Source organism: Rhinatrema bivittatum, chromosome 4 (assembly GCF_901001135.1).
Source record: "Rhinatrema bivittatum chromosome 4, aRhiBiv1.1, whole genome shotgun sequence".
In the NCBI taxonomy this organism is placed as follows: domain Eukaryota; kingdom Metazoa; phylum Chordata; class Amphibia; order Gymnophiona; family Rhinatrematidae; genus Rhinatrema; species Rhinatrema bivittatum.
In genome coordinates this window covers 115,048,235-115,070,628 of record NC_042618.1, presented here as the reverse complement: position 1 = coordinate 115,070,628, position 22,394 = coordinate 115,048,235, and the positions used below count along the sequence as shown (strand labels likewise).

The following is a 22,394-nucleotide window of genomic DNA, read 5'->3' as shown; positions in this document are numbered from 1 at the left end:
GCGCGTATCTGTTAGTCAGGTCATGAAACATCCACGCCTCCCAAATCACACCCTGCCCCTTTTTGGAAATTTTTGAGATATGTGCACCACAGCATTTTTGTGCGTATATGGACACTTTTACAAATACAGTCAGCGAGCGTAAGCCTGACTTCTTTGCACATTCACCAATTGATGCGCGTGCCAGGCTTGTAAAATTCACCTTTTACAGTTTATATCGGGCATAGATGCAGTTTAAAATACCACCTTGGAAGCCCAGATCAGATTTATTCTATACTTAAAAAAGGTGGAAGGAAGGCCAAATGACTACCAGCATGGTTAAAAGATGAGGTGAGAGGCTATTCTAAGCAAAAGAACATATTTGAAAAAAACAGAAAAGGGATCCAAATGAAGGAAATAGGAAACAGCATAAGAACTGGCAAATTAGACAAAAACCATTGATAAGGAAGGCAAAGACAAAATTTGAAAAGAAGCTTGCTACGGAAGCAAAAACTCATAATAAAAACTTTCAGGTACATTCCAAACAAAAACCCCACAAGAGAGTAAGTTGCATGCATGCATTTGCAGTATGCAGATGAGCCTTCCGGTCCTCCTCTACTGCCTATGAGGAAAGGCTGAAGAGGTTAGGGCTGTTCAGCTTGGAGAAGAGACGGCTGAGGGGGGATATGATAGAGGTCTTTAAGATCAATAGAGGTCTTGAACGAGTAGATGTGAATCGGTTATTTACACTTTTGGATAATAGAAGGACTAGGGGGCATCCCATGAAGTTAGCAAGTAGCACATTTAAGACTAATCGGAGAAAATTCTTTTTTACTCAATGCACAATAAAGCTCTGGAATTTGTTGCCAGAGGATGTGGTTAGTGCAGTTAGTGTAGCTGAGTTCAAAAAAGGTTTGGATAAGTTCTTGGAGAAGAAGTCCATTAACGGCTATTAATCAAGTTTACTTAGGGAATAGCCACTGCTATTAATTGCATCAGTAGCATTGGATCTTCTTAGTGTTTGGATAATTGCCAGGTTCTTGTGGCCTGGTTTGGCCTCTGTTGGAAACAGGATGCTGGGCTTGATGGACCCTTGGTCTGACCCAGCATGGCAATTTCTTATGTTCTTATGAGCGCTCTCTCATTCACTCTGCGTCGGATGCGTGTTAAATAGGCGCTAATCCCCCTATTGCATTAGGGGTGGATTAGCGCCTATTTAACCCACGTCCGATAGAGGGTTAAACAGTGCGCTCGTGTGAGCGCACTGTATTGCATCAGCCCCAAATTTAGTACATTCTCACACTGATTCTTTTATGCAGAGAAAGCACAAAGCTACCTCTAAGTCACTGCAGTGCACAAACACTCTACATGCAGCAAGAAATGGACAGATAAACCCTGTATCTTTCCTGCAGCCACTGGCACAGTTTGAACCATGGTGGTAGTCTTACCCTGATGGTACACTCAGTAAGCCTCTCACAGAGATTAAACACTTTCTCCTGTTATTAGGTAGCACCCCAAACCACAGCTAGGCACAGTGCCGGTGAGTGACTCTAAACAGCACACTTTGCTTTCTTCTGTAAATTAATCTAAATAAATTTTTCTTATAAGCTTTTCTTTCACTCTAAGCTTTGAAATGAAGAGATTCAGAACCTTTATCTTTCCTCTCTGACATCCAAAAGAGGAATGATTGAACAAAATGGTCACTATTCAAAAGTGCTCATAGTTTAATTTATTTATTTGAAATTTATAAACCACCAATAAACATTTCTAGGCAGTTTCATTGTTACTCACAAAATATTGACAAAGTCATGACATGCAGCTTTCAGCTGGGATAAGCTGGTTGAAAAACTACCAAAATATGATTGGTCTTGCTCCTTCCTTGTCCCATCCCCGACCGACTCTGCTCTGTCTGGCTTCAAGTACAAAAAAAATGCATTGCTTTGATACCTCCATAAACTTTAATAGGATGAAACCGAACAAGCCGAAAAGGATTCTGAATTTTTGGGGACCACACCCATTGGTTGCAACAAACCAAGCCAAATAGTGATGCATTTGTCAGGTTTTCCCATTTGGATAGAGTGCCTCCTGCATACTAAAAAAAGACATCCAAAACGTAGGAGTGGTTTCTAGTCATTAACTTTGTATTTGAAAGCTTGGACACCACCACCTGCACGGCGTGTCTAACCCATGTAATCACTCTCAATTTCATAGGCAATGAAACTAAAATACTAAAGAGCACTGATGGATGAAAACAGAATAGACCAGACTGTGGAAATTCAAGATTTTCCTACACAAGATTCATCTTACTTTGTCTGGCTTTTAGTTGTGAGCTTTACCGCAAGCTGTATCATATTATTCATTACAGGTACTCTTGTAGTGTATTCAGTTATCAGTCTCATCATTGTCCTACAGCACTATAATAGGACAATGGCATTAGGGTATAGTTAAGAGTCTAGTTTAATAGTCCCAGGTGAAACAAGCAATTGTGCTTCCCATTGTTACACAAATGAGTTCAAGAAAACTAAAAATGCTGGGAAATGCAAATGCTATCCTTTTCTTCCCTCCCCAAGATTAAAACAGAAAAAAAAAAAGCAAAACTAATGCTGTACATAAAGGAGAGACTCTGCTGGCATCAGTAAGCACTTTACATGCAGTTCTAAGCTCGGTTTTATCTTCACTTGCCTGCTCTTCTTTTATAGAGTTGCTGCCTTCTGCTCCAACTTGGGGTCATAGAAGGAATTACAGGATCTGCAGTGAGTTATGGTGTTTATCTCATTCCTGTGGGACAGCCATAACTCAAAGGGGCTGGGAAAGGGAGTGAAGTGAGAAAACCAGGAAAGTACCCAGAGCTTCCTATTTGTTTTGAGACTCATCCTCTTGATCTTGTTGACCAAGCAGTAGGAGATCCAACTGTTACACAAAGCTGTCTCCTTTTCAATAAGGGTTTCTCTCATCCTATGTCTGGGGGGGGGGGGGGGGGGGGGGAAGCGTATTGAATCAGGCCCTAAATGTGCATATTTCCTCCTCAGTTCTCTTCTGTATTTGGGCTTAGGAATTTGGATGCTTATGGCTATTGCACATACTTTCTTAATGTCACATTTCTTGGACATATGAAACAGTAGTTACATTAAAAGTACCAGATTGATTACTGGAAGCTCAAGCAAAGAGTATTGCTAATTATATTTTGTTTTGGATATAATCTACCAGTGGCCTGATGAATTCATCTTGTCTTTCATTGGGTCCTCACAGCTTAATGAGCAGCTCCCAAAACTACTCTACTAATATCACTGATGAAAAAGGAGACCAAAGGAAGTATGCAGCAAACTGCGAAGGTACTTATTTTATGGAAAAGTTTTAGAATATATTTTTTATTACAGCAATATCAATCTTAAGTTGTTACAGGATATGCTGTGAGCTTTTTTCTCATTTGATTCTGAGTCTCCAATAAAGCAATTTTACTTTACTTACACTTGTAACTCGGCACCTTTTTTGCAGAAAGGGCTTCCTGATTGATAGTAATTTTATCCTTTTGATCAGGTGTAGTCTATTAAGGTATCTCAGCATTTCTCTGCTTTGCAGCCTGCCTTTTTTCTCAGCAGGTACCTAGGGTCAGTGCCCCCAGGTCCCTGTGGCAGATTTCTCAAGATTCTGTGGCAAGTGTTAGCAAATTCTGTAGCAGATTGTTCAAAATTCTCAGAAATCATGTGGCAAATTTGAATAATTTGTATATATTTTCTTATTAAAGTCTAATTTTTTCTTAGTTTGTACAAAGAGTAATTTTCTGACATTTCTGTGTCCAGTTTATTTGGTTCTTTATTAGGGGAAAAGAGATCTAAGTGATTGGTGCTGGGGAGAAAGCAGGGAAAGAGGGGATGAAGGCATTTCAGAGGAGGGAATAAAAGGGATCTTCAAGGCTGGAGGGATAGAAAGATGAGGGGCTTGTAGGAGGATTAGAAGCAAAGGAGGAGGAGAAGAAGAAGAGGAGAGAAGAAGGAACAGGGATGGGGAGGAGAAAGGGGGGAACCGGGATCAGGAGAGGAAGGGATGCTCCATTCATAACGCTCCTCCTGACATCAAACATCTCACTCACACTGCACAACTCTTCTGCTCACTCTCACTCACTTTCTCTCCAAATATATTCTTACAATTTCCTCATTCACACCACACAGCCCAACTTTCCTCTCCACCCCACACCCCCCAGTTCTCTCTGACTCCTGCATCCCCTAGTGAGACCTTCAGCTCTCTCTGCTCCCCCCCCCTCAATTCTCTCACCCTCTCTCTTTCCACCCCCAGCAATATGCCCAGATTTCTCTCTCATCCCTCTAGCAAGACCCACAACTCATACACCATCACCCCTCCTCTTGCCACACATTCCCAGCTCATTCGCTCTGCCTTCCTACCCCTCAGCTGGCTCTCTAGCTCTCTACCATAGGCCAGAGTCGACACCAAGGCTGCTCTTGCAGCCTCCTTAATTTCAGGCTAGTGCAGCAGCCTCTACATCGTCTAGCCCATGTTGCCAACACTATGGCTTCCTTTCTTCTAGATACATGGGCCAATGCTGCTATAAGCTCCTCTGCCGTTTGACTATGCAGTCAGACTGTTGAATCCTGGTTCCTGTGCTGAAATCTGCAGGGTAAAGACAGAATTCTATTTGGGAAGAAAATTCTGCACAAATAGGAATTCATTTGTAAAGTAGTTGCATGTGTAAAAGTAGCATATATTATAACAATTTTCAAAGTCCATTTATGTGCCCAAAACCTTTTGAAAATTTAGCCCTATGCAGTGAATTTTCAAAGCAGTTACACACATAAAATTTGCAATTTTCAAAAGCCCATTTAAATACATAAAGCCCAAAATTACTTCCATTAAGTAATGTGCAGATGCATGGAATTCTTTCAAGAGTAAGAGAAGGGCAACAAACATGATAAAAGGGGAAGGAACGGCTATCCTTATGAAGATAAGCTAAACAGGTTAGGGCTCTTCAGCGACAGAGGGGAGATGATAAAGGTTTATAAAATCATGATTGGGATGGAAATAGTTTTATAGGGAACAGATATTTACCTTTTCAAAAAGAACTAGGACACGTCAAAAAATTAACAAGTAGCAGATTTTAAATACTATTGAGAAGAAAGTATTTTTTCATGCAACGCATAATCAAGCTGTGGGCTCTCTGCTGCTGGAGTATGTGGTCAAGGCATCTAGCACAGCTAGGTTCAAAAGGATTTGAAAAAGTCCATAAACATCATTAAGCATGTAGCTTTGGGATAGTCACGGCTTATCCTTGAGGAATGAGCAACAAGGTTACACAGGCTCTTTGGGATCTGCTGGGTACTTGCTAGTGACCTGGATTGGCCAATGTTGGAGACAGGATGTTGGGCTCAATGGACCTTTGTCTGATCCAACATGTCACATTTTAGATGTTCCTAATTATTGCATGAAAAATAATTTGCCTTTAATGTTCTTCTTTTTTGCATCTGGCATCCCATATATGCTTCCTCCAGTACCGTACCTATGTCACTGCATGCAAATCATCCTGGGAATTACAACTCTGACCTAAAACCATTCCTCATGTGATCTTGAACAACTTCAACTTGGTTAATCTCCCGCTGCTAAAACCAAATTGTAAATTTTTGGGAACAAGATTCTGGTGGAGTGAGTGATTTATTTTGTAGAGTGATTTGTAGACGACATGTTTAAAGCAATCTTGGAGCCTCCATTCTGTTACAGAACCAGGCACCCACAATCAATTCCTTGTTCAACGAGAATAAAAAAGTTGTTGTGACTAGAACCATAGATGCACAGTGTTTTTGACCTCCATAAAGCTAGGTTAATATCTGGCTGAGGCAATAAGTAAGATGAGTTTGATGGTTCTAACCTGGTCGTGGGATTTATTTTACCTGTCAGAGAACAATGATTAGCAGTGTCCGCACAGCAAAGACCTAGCACACAAGAAGCAAAGAGTGCTGCAGGTCAAGATTTAGATGCACCTGCAGAATTGCATAAGAAAAGCTTGCATAGTAACTACTTCCAGCTCTAGTCAGAGCTATTTGTCTCACGTTCATGAACACGAAAAGTAATGCAGAGCTTTAGTAACTGTATTGGTCCTGAAGAAAACAGAACTCTTCACAGTTTGCAAAAAAAAAAAAAAGCTAGTAATATGAGAATTTGTTCTTCAGAATTTCTCATATGCTCCAAGTTTTGAGGTTCTATGTACTTAATTGTTCTACTTGCTAACAATGATTAATTCTAAAATAGTACTCCATGGATGCAAAGGCCAGCTCTGAAAATGCAGCATAGAAACAACCAGAAGGGAATGGATAATTAGGAGACGTTCCCTGGAGAACCAAAGAGAATCCCCTCAGTACCTGAAGGGCTGAACGATGGCTTCTACAGTGAATCCTTAAGTGGTTTGATTTTCCGGTAATTAAATCCCATGTGGTTTACATGGCTCACCCATTATCACAGCCACGCTGACAAAACATGTACCTGGTCCCCTGTGTCTCTTCTCCATCCAGATGTAGCAATTATTTTGAGCAACACCAGTCTGAGAGTCCAGGAAGGGAAGACGGACACTACGTTCAGCACAGAGCCTGGAGTTGTAGCTGCGACAATGTTCAATAGCTTCTTTGTAAAACTGATCCCCAAGTCTGCAATGAGAACACACAAGATCACTAAACATTAAAAAAAAAAAAAAAAGATATGCTTATAATGTTTGTAAAAAACAGATCACCAAGTCATTTCACCAGTCTGCCCGAGGTCTGTTTCAGTAGATATTTTTATCTAAACACTTCATCTCATACGTGTATTCAGGAGAAACATAAAACCTCCCACCTCTATTTCCTCCACTCGCTAAAAATGCATAAGGCACATTTTTCCCTTTTATTCCCCCTCCCCCCAACAATGAGCTAATAAAAATGTCTAGAAACTGTGCTCAAATATTCCAAAAGAACAGCTATAATAGACTTTCCCTTAAATCCTTACATTCACTCGATTCTCTATCTTTATTCTCTCTCTGCTCCTTTTAACACCCCATTCCAGTCCCAGTCAAAAGCAGAAATCTGGGAAAAGATTGTAAAATATCAAAGATTCACCCTGTGTGAGACCTGAGCCTTGATCTGGATTTCCCATGTAATGCATTAACCACCAAGCAATTCAAAACACACAATGCTGCACAATACATTCAAATCTCCAAACAGTTATTTAAGACTTGAAACAAAACAAATGGATTTTCCCTTTTGCTGCACTAAGCTGTACACTTGGTAATGAATAATTATGTAAAGGACCAGCCTCATGCTTTGCACTACCATGCAGAAGATTCAAGTTGGCATTCAGGTGCCGTGAGGATGTGACGCTCCTGGACCCTGCAGAACAGATTGACAATCATGTGCCACAAGGGGAAACCTCTGCTGTCAACACGGAGAGCTTAAGCAATTCAGCCCTGGAGAAAGATTTCTTTTCAGCCCTCAGAAAGCTAGAGGAACGCTATCCAGTTAAAGTGTTTAAATGTTAAGATGGAAAAGAAAGGGGAGAAGCCCCCTAACAAAATTGTGCAAGACTGAAGGTCTTGACTCCGGACAAAGCAAGGCCAGGAGACAATGTTGCCTCTCATAGAAACAGAAAATGAAGGACCATCAGCCTCGTCCTTGCTGCAGCTTTGCAGAACCTGTCTGATCTCAGGCTTTACCCTCATCTCCTCACATTTTAACTTGTCAAATGTCCCTTTCTAAATAATAAAGGGGGTTTTTCAGAATATCCACAATAAATACGCATGAGAGATATTTGCATGCCGCGGAGTCTCAATATATGCAAATTTATCTCATGCATATTCATGGTGGATATCCTGAAAACATAATTGGCTGTGTGGTTCACAGGATAGGTTTGAGAAACCCTGGAGTAAATAGTCCATCAAAGCTGTGATTCTCACATTATTAAGTTATGACACTCATCCTCAAAATAAAAAAAACCAAAACAAAAAAAACCCCAACAAAACACAGTTTACCTAATCCATGAATGTCAAGTTGGTCTCTTATTGAAAATGCTTGAAAAAAAATATATTGCATGATCCACTCAATACCTTTCTCCAGTCTAAATCTGAAGCACAGGTGCCCTTTCTGGTACTCTGCTTTCTGCACCATGCTGGCCAAAAAAGCATTGCAGGCGGCATTCACACAGTCAGTACAGAATCTTTGCTTTACCAAACATAACCTCCAAAGAAGGGAACCACTAGTAAGTAAGAAAATTTTAAGAGAAGGGGGATAAGGGCCTTTATTTTTCACCTTTCAGCCACTTCAAAGTGGATTACGTTTAGGTAGTGTAGGTATTTCCCTGTCTCCGGCAGGAACAGAGGGTGAAGTGACTTGCTCAAGGTCACAGGGAGCTTTATAGCCCATTGCTGTAACCACTAGGCTAGCGATTCTCAACCAGTGTGTCACATGTTACTCGCAGCCGGCGAGGACGAAGATCAGAGCCGCTGGTTGCTGTTGCCAGAGACGAGGCCTGCAGGGCCGATGTCAAGCTGTTCAGCTGGAGACCTTTGTGTGTGTGTGGGGGGGGGGGGGGGGGCGCGAGATGTGAGGCAGGGAGGATGCTTCTGGGTGCGTGTGTGTGTATGGCGAGTAAGTGAGACAGGGAGGGTGCTTGTGTGTGCGTGTGTATGGCGAGTATGTGAGACAGGGAGGGTGCTTGTGTGTGTCATTGTGTGTATGCGAGAGAGAGATGGAGCATGTATTTGGCTGGCTGTGAGAGAGAGAGGGGGCATATGTGTGATTGAGCCTGTTTGAAAGCGAAATAGAGAGAACATGTGTGTGACTGAAAGCCTGTGTGTAAGTAAGAGAGTAAGAGCATTGTGTGATTGGTCACAGAGGTGATGTGTGCATGTGTGAGAAAGACTGATCAGAGATGACTGGTATGCATGTGCTTGTGTGTGCATGTGTGTGTGTGTGAGAGAGAGGGAGAGAGAGAGACACAGAAACTGGTCCTAAGGGTGTGACACGTACGCGCGCGCGTGTGTGTGTGTGTGTGAGAGAGAGTCAGAAATTGGTCCTGAGGGTGTGACGCGTGAGAGAGAGAGAGAGAAGACTGGTTGTGGTCCCTAAAGAAGAGGACAGCGAGGATAGCTTCAGCAGCTACTGCTGCTTCTGGTGTGGCCTACAAGAGAAAGGAGTAGGAGAACAGCTGGAGAGAGTAAGTAAAGGTGGCTTTTAAAGTTCATTTTTCTTGATTGACTGTCATTTTAATTGTTGGGTATTGTGTGATGTGTCTGCTGTTTTGAAATATTTTATTGATATTTGGATAATTTTTAATAGTTTTTATGAGTTTGTAATTGTTGGATGTTATTCTGTTCATCAGCTGTTTTGTAACATTTATTAGTATAGTTTTACAATTATTTCTGTGTGGGAATCTATAACAGCTTGGCTTTTTCTGTTTTCCTAATGGGAGGTGTATTGGTGCTTAGGGCCTGGTTTAATATTTGTAGTGTTGCCTTTTTATAGGTAGGGGGTTGTTCCATTTGAGTGCATGCCATAATACAGGTGTAACTTTGTGCAGATTAGTTTGTGTGCATTATTGCAGATCCTGGGACTTTGTTAGGTGCCATATTTCTGTTTCCATTTCTCCAGGTTTACTCTGCATGCAGAGTAGCTTTTTATTGGGTTTTCATTCCAATTTGTCTCTATATTTGTAATTTGTGGTCTTTCTGTACTTGGTGAAGGTCAATCTTATGTGTATGACCGAGGTGCGATATTAAACTAGCATGTAGGCACAAAAAAAAACCTCATTTTATTTGTTGTGTTTTCTCAATTGGACATGCATTGGTGGTGAACTGCTGTCTTTTTATAAGTAGGGCTATTGCGCCTGGTAGTAGAGGGAGTTTGTATTGCTGTTATTGACATAACATCAGAATATCTTTATTGTATGGTGAGTTGTACGGGGAATTTTCTAGTTCTGCTTTATACCCATTACTGAGGGTCGGGCTGAGGGTGGGGTTAGCCCTGTGACTGCCATGTGTTCAGTGTGTCTCGCATGTGAGGACCATCTATCAGGTGTGTCCCGACAGAAAAAAAGTTGAGAACCACTGCACTAGGCTACTCCTCTTCTAAGAATCACTGGTGCACAGGAATGCCCGGATCACACATGAAAATTCTGAGGCGCTACAGTGCCTGGAAAATGGTAAGCATAATTTTGCCAGTGGCAATAGGAAAGCAGAAGAGTCAATGTGGTTGAAAGTTAGGGCTGCCAATCCTGCTGCTTTGACCTGTAATAAATGGTCTCTAGATCACAAATTTAGCTTCCTGGATGGCATCACCCAAATCACAAGATGACAGCCTTATTAGGAGATATACAGAAAAATACAGTACATTCACCATAGCTTTTAAGGGAAAGAGGTAGAATGACCAAGACAGTTCTGGAAAAGTGCAGTGAATTTCATCCTGACTGCAAATTCAAAGATGCAGCAGTAAGTTCACATACATATGGCTCCCTCTGTAAATGCCTCTACTGAATACAGCACACATAAATCTACTTTGGCCTTGACATATATCAAACAAGGAACTCTAATCTGGGCAAAATGATCATCTCTCCAAAATGCTACTAAACAGCGTCCCACATTAAGGGGTAGATTTTAAAAAAGTGCGCCTTCGCGTACTTTTGTTGGCGCATCAGGCGCAAACAAAAGTACGCTGGATTTTAGTAGATACGCGCGTAGCCGCTAAAATCCTGGATCGGCGCGTGCAAGGCTGCCGATTTCGTGTAGCCGGCGCGCCGAGCCGCGCAGCCTACCTCCGTTCCCTCCGAGGCCGCTCCGAAATCGGAGCGGCCTCGGAGGGAATTCTCTTTCGCCTTCCCCTCCTTTCCTCTACCTAACCCACCCCCCCGGCCCTGTCTAAACCCCCCCTATCTTTGTCGGGGGATTTACGCCTCCCGGAGGGAGAAGTAAATCCCCGCGCGCTAGCGTGCCGAGACGCGACCTGGGGGCGGTTCCGGAGGGCGCGGCCAGGCCCCCGGACCGCCCCGGGCCGAAACCACGCCCTCGGGTCCGCCCCCTAAATGCCGCATCCCGCCCCCAAAACGCCGTGCCGATCGGCCCCGCCCCCGACATGCCCCCCTCGAAAAACCCCGGGACTTACGCGAGTCCCGGGGCTCTGTGCGCGCTGGTGCGCCTATGCCGGCGCGCAAGGCCCTGCTCGCGTAAATCCGGGCGGATTTACGCGAGCAGAGCTTTTAAAATCCGCCCCTAAGAATACACCCATCCTCCCATTACATACTGCACTCAAATCAGTGCTAATAAAAGTTCTTGAATACCATTTCTAGGCGTTCTTACTAAACAACATTCTTACAGACCATGACCTTCATTTCTCTTTTTAGGTGAGGGGAGGTATTGAGGGATCAGAAACTCGAGGTGTCAGATCTTCTGCACTGCCCTCCTTGATCTTTCCATAAGCTATAATAAAAATGCTCAGTATTTCCAGGGCAGTTGGAAGCCTTAACTTTTATTTCTCATACCTCGCCATTCCATCCCTGTCTGCAAGTGGTAAAAGCAGGAGTTAAACGCATGACTTCCAAACAGAAATGTAAGACATTTAAGGAGACCCCCAAAACAGTGTTGGCATTGGTTTTAAATGGTCTACCAATGATTTGATGTGTCTGCAACAATGAAAAGAGCTACAAAAAAGGAGTCTAAAACCACCAATGAGTAATTAATGAATAATCCACAGGAATTGTGCCTTAAAAAGGGATAATCCAACTCCACTCACAATCCTCAGTCTCTTTTCTACCACCGAGCTGTAAAATCTTTTTGGCAGTACCATATCTCCTGTAGGCTACCCTTTAATTAATCAATTGATTTGGATAACATAGGCAATCATGACCTTTCAGTTCAGTCGCTGCCCCACTACCTAGCCTGGTGTGCCTTGGACTAAAGGAATCATGGTTGGAGATAAAAGGCCACAGCTTTATTAATTTTTATTTTAATTTTCTAAATGTCCTTCTCCCGAGCCCTCCCTCCCCTCTCTGGACAAACACAGCCATCTACAAACCTGTTCCCCCTATTGATATTTAAATTTCCTTGGGAAATTCCTTAACACTTTGCAACCTGAAAAGCCAGCCATTTCTGATTCAAGCCTGAGGTAAGTAAATGTGAGATACAGGCCCATCACCAAGCCTACCAATATCTTGGGCAGTCTTGGAGATGGGAACGGGGATGGTGACAGAGGGCATGGCAAGGAGGCGGGGACCCCTCCATTGTATCCACTGGCCAGCCAGGATCCCTGCCCAATGACATTTATTTTATTTATTTATTTATGCCGGTATTCATAAGAAACTTCATATTGGTTTACATATTAGAATAGTCAAACCAAAAAATATACAATATTACATAAAATAAAACTAATTCTAAAATACATCTCACACTATAAAATACAATCAGTTAAAATTTAACAAAATTCAAATGACTAACTAAACCTGAAACATTCACAACATGGTCACTCAAATACTCAAAACTGCTCCGATTGCAGCTGCATGCAGCACTGGCACACCAAACCCTCCTGGAGCGCATTGGTGCCCTAGGCGGTCATCTTTCTCTTCCTATGGCTGATACACTCTCAAATTTAGGCCTTGATTTACTAAATCATGATGTTTTATTGCAGCAGAGGCCCAATGTCATGGGGTGTGGGGCCATATTGCAACAAATATCTGCGCCCCAATAAAATATTGCAGCAGTATCAGCACGTTTTTTTTTTTTTAATCTCACAGAAAGAGTCAGCAAGGCAAAAGAATACAGCGTGTGCGATGGTAGCCCCAATGCACACGCTGCCATCACTTTAAAGGGCCATGCAGCCCAACTTATATCCTGTCCCAAGAGTTGCAAAAAAAGCCACCAGAGGTCTTTGTAGATGCCCTGCCCACTTCAGGGCTACCATTTGAGGTGGCCCCTCAGAAAATAAATTAAATATTAGAAAAAATGTCTCTACATGACGACAGCCCACTCACTGCTCCAAAGCCATCCCCATGATGGAAAACACCTCCCCCACCCCCCCCCCGGGTTCAAATCATTCCCTAGCCCAAGATCTGGCCTCCCCCCATCCCCTCCCACCCCCACTTTCCAATAAAACATACCCTGTTAGGAACCCCCCAACCCTCCACATAGTCCTGGTGACCTAATGGCTCCCCCTGACCTCTTCCCTACCTTAAAACCTCTCACTAGTGGCAGCAGAGGGGCAAAGTCCAGGGAGAGACATGCAGGCTGTGTAGAGCTGGAGAAACAGTATTATTCTATTCTCCTGGTATTAGGAACCGTAAGAAACCCAATTAAAGTCTCATTGGCCCAAAAGGCAAACCCACCCTTGATAGCACAACTGTTTAAACCCCTAGCCAGCAGAGGGTCTCGGCTGGCACAATGAATTCCTAGTTCACTCGGTTGGGTTTATAAGGGCTGCTCTAAATCTGGTTGAGCTGTTTGGCTCTCACTCCTTGCTTGCCTGGAAAGAGTACTCTTGAATACTTGTGTTTCTCCTGCATATTGTAAGGCAGGAATCTGTATTATGTTTGATACATGTTTCTTTAATTAAAGCTGTTTGTGAACTGTGCCTGTTGTGTCTACGCCCTGATCAGATCTGACAGCTACGTGGTTTTCTGGATACAAGACTCCTGTGGGATCCTTATCCCAGAAACGGCAGGATTCACTCTCTTTACAGATCCAAAGAAATGTATCCCCGTGTGACTAACATCAGCACTTGACTGTAAGTGTGCCATGAGTAATTTTAACTGAATTGGTCAGTTTGAGGTTGATATGCGCAACATTTGTGTGGTTTAAAATTGGTTTTAAACCTCATAAATGTTGCTGTTTCAAAATCTTGCCCTCTGTCTGGATAATTTTGTCTGCACAAATTGCCGTGTGGCTATACTTTATTCAGACAAAAGGGGACTGGGCCATGAGGTTTCTGGGGTGAGCTTTTCAAATTTTAACCTGTTAGTGAGAAAGTCAATGCCCGCTGGTTAAGAACATAAGAACATAAGAAATTGCCATACTGGGTCAGACCAAGGGTCTATCAAGCCCAGCATCCTGTTTCCAACAGTGGCCAATCCAGGCCATAAGAACCTGGCAAGTACCCAAAAAACTAAGACTATTCCATGTTACCATTGCTAATGGCAGTGGCTATGCTCTAAGTGAACTTAATAGCAGGTAATGGACTTCTCCAAGAACCTATCCAATCCTTTTTTAAACACTGCTATACTAACTACACTAACCACATCCTCTGGAAACAAATTCTAGAGTTTAATTGTGCGTTGAGTAAAAAATAACTTTCTCTGATTAGTTATAAATGTGCCCCATGCTAACTTCATGGAGTGCCCCCTAGTCTTTCTATTATCCAAAGAGTAAATAACCGATTCACATCTACCCGTTCTAGACCTCTCATAATTTTAAACATCTCTATCATATCCCCCCCTCAGCCATCTCTTCTCCAAGCTGAAAAGTCCTAACCTCTTTAGTCTTTCCTCATAGGGGAGCTGTTCCATTCCCCTTATTATTTTGGTAGCCCTTCTCTGTACCTTCTCCATCGCAATTATATCTTTTTTGAGATGCAGTGACCAGAATTGTACACAGTATTCAAGGTGCGGTCTCACCATGGAGCGATACAGAGACATTATGACATTTTCCGTTTTATTCACCATTCCCTTTCTAATAATTCCCAACATTCTGTTTGCTTTTTTGACTGCTGCAGCACACTGAACCGACGATTTCAATGTTGTTATCCACTATGACACCTAGATCTCTTTCTTGGGTTGTAGCACCTAATATGGAACCCAACATTGTGTAATTATAGCATGGGTTATTTTTCCCTATATGCATCACCTTGCACTTATCCACATTAAATTTCATCTGCCATTTGGATGCCCAATTTTCCAGTCTCACAAGGTCTTCCTGCAATTTATCACAATCTGCTGTGATTTAACTACTCTGAACAATTTTGTGTCATCTGCAAATTTGATTATCTCACTCATCGTATTTTTTTTCCAGATCATTTATAAATATATGAAAAGTAAGGGTCCCAATACAGATCCCTGAGGCACTCCACTGTCCACTCCCTTCCACTGGTAACTAGACCAGTGGCAACCCTAGGCCATGTGTGGTAAAGAAGACCATTTCCTAGAACATTATGACCTTCCCCCCTGCTGACTAGTTACCAGATCACCACCCTATTTAACACAGCTCTTGTGGAAGCAGGAATTGATCACTCAGATTTTGGTACTCAACTCCCTTAGAACCGGTGCAGAGTGACTTGTGCAGTGCAATTGGTGTTTTCTTGCCTCAGCAATTCAAAGATTGAGTTAGGGAATATTGGATGCCTATAAAAACTTACATCTGAACAGACCTGGCATGAGCCAGCCCTGCAATCACGAACGTTACATCATAATTTTCTCCCGCAGCCTTGCCCCACAGTGAAGGGCAGTCTGGACCTTGTCTTTTGGGCAGGCAAACAAGCCGATGGAAGCAACTCATCTCTGTCATCAAGTAGCAACTGACCAGCATGGAACACCCAACATTTAGGCTGAATGATATCAGCAAACTATCCAGAAGGCATTTAATCAAATCTCTAAAAAGGACAGTGTGGACCTGGCAGTTAAATTCTTGTCGGTTTATAATGCCATGGTGTTGTGAAAAAGTGAAGTTGTGGAACCATGGCCTGAAAGAAATGAACAGGTACTACATATGTTGGGTTGTGCATGCAATTCGGCTTTGGCCAACTCTCTGGGTTTTTATAAAAATGATCCATTTCATCTTTTGAACACTGCCCAAGACATTTTTTATAATGACCTACAAAAAGAGGCCCTCAAGGCTCTGTATTAATAGCTTGATTTAGCAGCCTAGGCTACCATGTGAGATAGGCGGAAGGTCCAGGGCAAATTAACTACCCTAGATCTATGGTGCATACCAAGGGACCTTTCTTTTTGTTTTTATGTTCTTTATCCTGGGAATTTTCAGGGTTTATTATGATGAGAACAAAAACAGGAGAAAATCAGCTAAAAAAAATAATTCATTTTCAGGGTAAATATTGGAGGTTTATTTTGGTGGCTAGAAGCCAGGACAATAAAACATTATTAGATTCTCCCACCTACCCCATCTCTGCCCCCCATCCCCTGCCTAGCATACACATCTCTCTCTCCTCCCACCCCATCGAGAATCTCCCTCTCTCTCCCCCACACACACAAACGCACACACACTGCAATAGCATTCATCCTTACCGGTGATGGCTCCAGGCTTCACCTCTCTCCTTCAGCTTACCGAGGCTCCCTCGCTCTGCAACACTGCACATCTACTTTTATGCAGAGCCATGGAGCCTGCCGGAAAATGCTTCTGGTGGACACAGCCTGTTTGAAATGCATTCACAATACCAGACAGCAGGCCCTTTGGCAGCTTGGGGGGGGGGGGGGGGGGGGGGGGGGGGGGGGGGGGGGGGTGAGGAGGCAACACTTGAAACATGGCACGGGTGGCACTGGAAGGTGAATGCGTTCACTTGTGGAGGGTGGGACTTTAAACCCAGTATTGCGCTTTGTCCCGCAGTGGCTGGAGATCTTGAAATACTGCATCTGCAGCTTTGGAACACCTTTTTCATCAAGCCTGAAATTAAGGTGAATATCAGCTTAAAACCAAATGTCACCTTTGGAAAAATCTAGGAATTTATCAATGAAAAATCATTTAATACTGAAAACGAAGGACCCTATGTATTCCTAAACCAAGGGTAAGATAGGGTATTCTCAGAGTCCTTATCTGTTTGCATAGGCTCCCACAGGGAATGAGAAATATCGGCACAGTCAGGCTTACTTTTGCTTTGGATATTATCAGGCCAGTTTTCAGTTAGGTGCTTAACAGCAATGTATGCAAGTACTTTTCTGCTCACACAGGTCTTGATTTGGCAAAAGCATTTACATGCTTAATTTTGCACTTGTTAAATGCCCTTTACCTGTGTAAGTGGACTTTTGAAAAATTGCTACAATATATGCTATTGAATTATTCAATAAGTTTTACCCAGGTTAAGTGCACTTAATCTGGGTAAATGGGCTTTGAAAATTGCTATGTTAGTAAGTTACATTTACATGAATAACTCCTTGAAAATTCACCTGAAAAGTTTTATCCAGTACCAAGGTAAGAACATAAGAATTGCCATGCTGGGTCAGACCAAGGGTCCATCAGCCAGCATCCTGTTTCCAACAGAGGCCAAACCAGGCCACAAGAACCTGGCAATTACCCAAACACTAAGAAGATCCCGTGCTACTGATGCAATTAATAGCAGTGGCTATTCCCTAAGTAAAATTGATTAATATAACTTATCCAAACCTTTTTTGAACCCAGCTACACTAACCACATCCTCTGGCAACAAATTGCAGAGATTAATAGTGCGTTGAATGAAAAAGAAGAGTACTTTCTCTTTGAAAATTTCCCTAAACGTATGTGGGTACAAAGTACCTGTGTACCTTATACCTATCTCTGCAGATGGCTCCAGCATGGCAAACTTTGCACCTACATTAAAAATTCAGTTATGCATGCATAGTTTACTCCTTTGACTAAATATGGTGGTAGGAACATCTTTTTTTTATGTTGGTCAAAATGTGTGTGTTATGAAATGCTTGCATACTTTTTTCCTCCTCTGAGGGTCTTTTCAAATAACTAGATCTAGTAACTCCTTAAATTATATGGATAAATCCTTTGAAAATTTACCCATTGAGATTTTGGGTAGTATTCTCTGCACAAAGATCCTGGGTTTAACATACAGTACTAAATTCCAGCTGATTATCACCAATATTGAAATCTGAGCCCTAATCTTCCAAGTATCAGAAAGGAGTCTGTGATGAATGAGCAGCTGGAGTTTCAAGTTAAAGTTTTGCAGTTCCTAAGGAGGTCAACCTTTCAGGACAGCACACTATTGATCAGCCCAATTCATACTTAAATAGGGCATGATGTGAAAATTTACATAGGGGAGTCACAGATAACACTGCAGGAATGAAAAGACAAACAAAAAAGCCAAATATCCTTTGTAATGGTGAGAAGGCAAAATGCACACGTGTCACAATCCATCACACTTCTCAAGAGGCTAAAACATCAAAACATTCAGATTCAGGAGACAGAAGATCATTTCAGCTATCCTCCCACAAGATTCTCAAGCATTAGCAGTTTCACATCTGAGTACATGCCTGCAATTCATCAATATTTTGAAAGATGGTTTTTTCTTGTTCCCCCCTCCTCACTATTAGCACCAAGTAAGAAATGCAGGATAATAAAAACTACTACAGCCTTTTGCAGAACGAGAAACTGCAAGGGTACTGCATGGTTTTCAAATGCAAAATCAGGACAGGCAATCCTGTTAAGTGTTACATCATATATCTGTACATTCCCTATAATGCAGGCCCCTAGTTTTCAGCAATTCTGCCAATGCAGAAACAGTCACAGCATTTGATCACCACTAGAGTAGCTCTATTTTTCTTTTAACATTTTCATGTTTAAAAAAGAACCCAGACTATTTTATATTAATAACCAAATTGAAAGACAACATGGCTGAAAATGTTTCAGAATTGGGTGTTATCTTCAACAAATCACAATTCAGCATTTTCTGTGGCTGCCTCAAATTTAGAATCAATATTAACACATGGGCTGCGCATATCTGTCAAACTTATCTTAGGAACTGGCCAAAATCCTGTTGTCTTCTATGATAACTAGTATCAAGAAAAAAAAAAGACCAATAACTCAAATAAGAAAAACTGGTGCAAAAAAAAAACAAAAAAAAAACCCCAGGAACAATTTTTGCATTGTAGCAAAACAATATATCTGCTACAATGAACACTAGAGTATTTAAATGCAGGAAAGGAAGATAAAGAAAGTTACAATACATGCACATAAGTAACTTATAAAAGTATTTTCTAAAAGTCCAAAATACACACATGCTTCCACTTTTGTGTGTGCATGGGCGGTCTATGGGCGTTCCCAGGAGGGGCCAACAGTTGCACATGTAAGTTGATATTTGAACCCGATAGTGTTTCTGTACGGGTTTTAACAGTACTGTATATATGAAAATTGTTGAGTTAAAACATTTGAAACATAAGAGTCTTACACGTGGACATTTTCCAACTTACTCGCACATTTTAGAACATAAGAAATTGCCATGCTGGGTCAGACCAAGGGTCCATCAAGCCCAGCATCCTGTTTCCAACAGAGGCCAAAACCAGGCCACAAGAACCTGGCAATTACCCAAACACTAAGAAGAACCCATGCTACTGATGCAATTAACAGCAGTGGCTATTCCCTAAGTAAAATTGATTAATAGCCATAATGAACTTCTCCAAGAACTTATCCAAACCTTTTTGAACCCAGCTACACTAACTGCAACTAACCACATCCTCTGGCAAAAAATTCCAGATCTTTATTGTGCGTTGAGTGAAAAAGAATTTTCTCCGATTAGTCTTAAATGTGCTACTTGCTAACTTCATGGAATGCCCCCTAATCCTTCTATTATTCGAAAGTGTAAATAACCAAGTCACATCTACTCGTTCAAGATCTTAAAGACCTCTATCATATCCCCCCTCAGCCGTCTCTTCTCCAAGCTGAACAGCCCTAACCTCTTCAGCCTTTCCTCATAGGGGAGCTGTTCCATCCCCTTTATCATTTTGATTGCCCTTCTCTGTACCTTCTCCATTGCAACTATATCTTTTTTGAGATGCGGCGACCAGAATTGTACACAGTATTCAAGGTGCGGTCTCACCATGGAGCGATACAGAGGCATTATGACATTTTCCATTCTATTAACCATTCCCTTTCTAATAATTCTTAACATTCTATTTGCTTTTTTGACTGCTGCAGCACACTGATCCAACGATTTTAAAGTATTATCCACTATGATGCCTAGATCTTTTTCCTGGGTGGTAGCTCCTAATATGGAACCTAACATCATGTAACTACAGCAAGGGTTATTTTTCCCTATATGCAACACCTTGCACTTGTCCACATTAAATTTCATCTGCCATTTGGATGCCCAATCTTCCAGTCTTGCAAGGTCCTCCTGTAATGTATCACAGTCTGCTTGTGATTTAAACTACTCTGAATAATTTTCTATCATCCGCAAATTTGATAACCTCACTCGTCGTATTCCTTTCCAGATCATTTATATATATATTGAAAAGCACCGGTCCAAGTACAGATCCCTGAGGCACTCCACTGTTTACCCTTTTCCACTGAGAAAATTGACCATTTAATCCTACTCTCTGTTTCCTGTCTTTTAACCAGTTGTAAACCACGAAAGGACGTCGCCTCCTATCCCATGACTTTTAGTTTTCGTAGAAGCCTCTCATGAGGGACTTTGTCAATCGTCTTCTGACAATCCAAGTACACTACATCTACTGGTTCACCTTTATCCACATGTTTATTAACCCCTTCAAAAAAAATGAAACAGATTTGTTAGGTAAGACTTCCCTTGGGTAAATTCATGTTGACTGTGTCCCATTAAATCATGTCTTTCTATATGCTCTACGATTTTGATCTTGAGAATAGTTTCCACTATTTTATGGTGTAAGTGATATTGAATGTGCTCATTGTTGGGCCGATACAGTAAAAACACGCCACTCTCCTGTGCGCGCGATTCTGTATTTAAATGAGGCCCGGCAGTAAAAAACCGGAGCGGCGGCTGTCAGCGGGTTTGATAGCCGACGCTCAATTTTGCCGGCGTCTGTTCTCGAGCCCACTGATAGCCATGGGCTCGGAAACCAGACACCAGCAAAATTGAGCATCCAGTTTTCAACCCGACAGCCGCGAGCGGACTTCAAAATTATTTTTTTTAAACTTTTTTTACCCTTCGGGACCTCCGACTTAATATCGCCATGATATTAAGTCAGAGGGTACACAGAAAAGCAGTTTTTACTGCTTTTCTGTGCACTTTCCTGGTGCCCGAAGAAATTAGCGCCTACCTTTGCTTAGGCGCTAATTTCTGAAAGCAAACTGTGCGGCTTGGCTGCACATTTTGTTTTCTGAATTGCACGAGAATACCTAATAGGGCCATCAACATGCATTTGCATGTTGCGGGCGCTATTAGTTTCGGGGGATTGGACGCGCGTTTTCGGCCCCTTACTGAATAAGGGGTAACGCTAGCGCGTCGAAAACGCATGTCCAATGGCGGGTTAACAGCACTGTACTGTATCGGCCCGTGTGTAGTACTGACTGGTGGAAGGTCTGGGTGAACCGGGGGGGGGGGGGGAGAAGAGTTCAGGCTGAAGAACCAGGAGGGTCTCGGTGATATGGAGAAGAACTGGGCAAACTGGTGGACTAATTGGTGGACATACAAGTTATAAAATGGATTGGACGCGCGTTTTCGGCCCCTTACTGAATAAGGGGTAACGCTAGCGCGTCGAAAACGCATGTCCAATGGCGGGTTAACAGCACTGTACTGTATCGGCCCGTGTGTAGTACTGACTGGTGGAAGGTCTGGGTGAACCGGGGGGGTGGGGGGGGAGAAGAGTTCAGGCTGAAGAACCAGGAGGGTCTCGGTGATATGGAGAAGAACTGGGCAAACTGGTGGACTAATTGGTGGACATACAAGTTATAAAATGCACCAACTTATGCACCTAAATTGGGTAAGCCCTATTTTACTTTCACACGTAAAATAAATACATGTATATTTTTTAAATAGATGGGTAATTTATACACAAATTAATATATGCAATGCACTGAAACCATAAGCCTACGTATGCGTAAATGCTGCAGGGTAGATCTTTGCACATTGTATAACTCGAGTATATCATATGTGCATGTAATAAAATACTATAGTACATCTAAGCATGACCACAAACACGCGTATATCCTGCCATGCACTGTGGTTTGAAAGTTATCCTTCCTTTTCCGGTAACTTTCAAAAAGCTTCATGGGTGTACATGTATGCGCGTAGGCCAGCTCGCCCCCCCAGACGCGGCCATTTTATAACATATGTGCATATATGCTAATGCAGGCTCTACCATGTAAGTGGGGGGTGGGGGGGTTATTAGATAAGCGCACCAACGCAATAGTCCCTTTTCCCAATTCGCTCCCAGTTCACTCAGTTAATGTATCGGATTTCCTAACCCTCCCCTGTTATTTAGCCTCCCTTTTACCCAGACCCTTAAAACCCCACTTATTTGCCTAGTTTTTTTGGGTTTTTTTCGTTTTAATACTTACGAGCCATCCACAGCAGAAGTTGTTACACGATAGGGGAACCCGGCGCTCGCTTGTGCGGTTAAATACTTACACGCGCATTTCAAGGCAAACTTCCCGGAAAGCCCATGTCCTGCCCATGCCCCACCCTTTCTGTTACCTTTTTGATTTGTGCGTAGGCCAGGAGATACGTGCACACTCGCGCGCTTTTTAAACTCCGCTTGGCGCATGCCGGCCTAACCCGAGACACACACGT

General features: G+C 42.4%; 1 protein-coding gene across 4 annotated transcripts in view; it reads right to left on the bottom strand.

Moving 5' to 3' along the window:
• The window catches only part of DPF3 (double PHD fingers 3), a 529,518-nt gene that overhangs the window by 275,344 nt on the left and 231,780 nt on the right, over positions 1-22,394 (bottom strand). For all 4 annotated transcript variants that reach the window (XR_003856300.1, XM_029598728.1, XM_029598729.1 and 1 more), the window contains one exon: positions 6,463-6,623. Coding sequence is in view for 3 of the 4 variants with exons in the window: in XM_029598728.1 (XP_029454588.1) it covers positions 6,463-6,623 (161 nt within the window). In the remaining variant the exon portion in view is untranslated. The remainder of the gene's footprint in view (positions 1-6,462; positions 6,624-22,394) is intronic.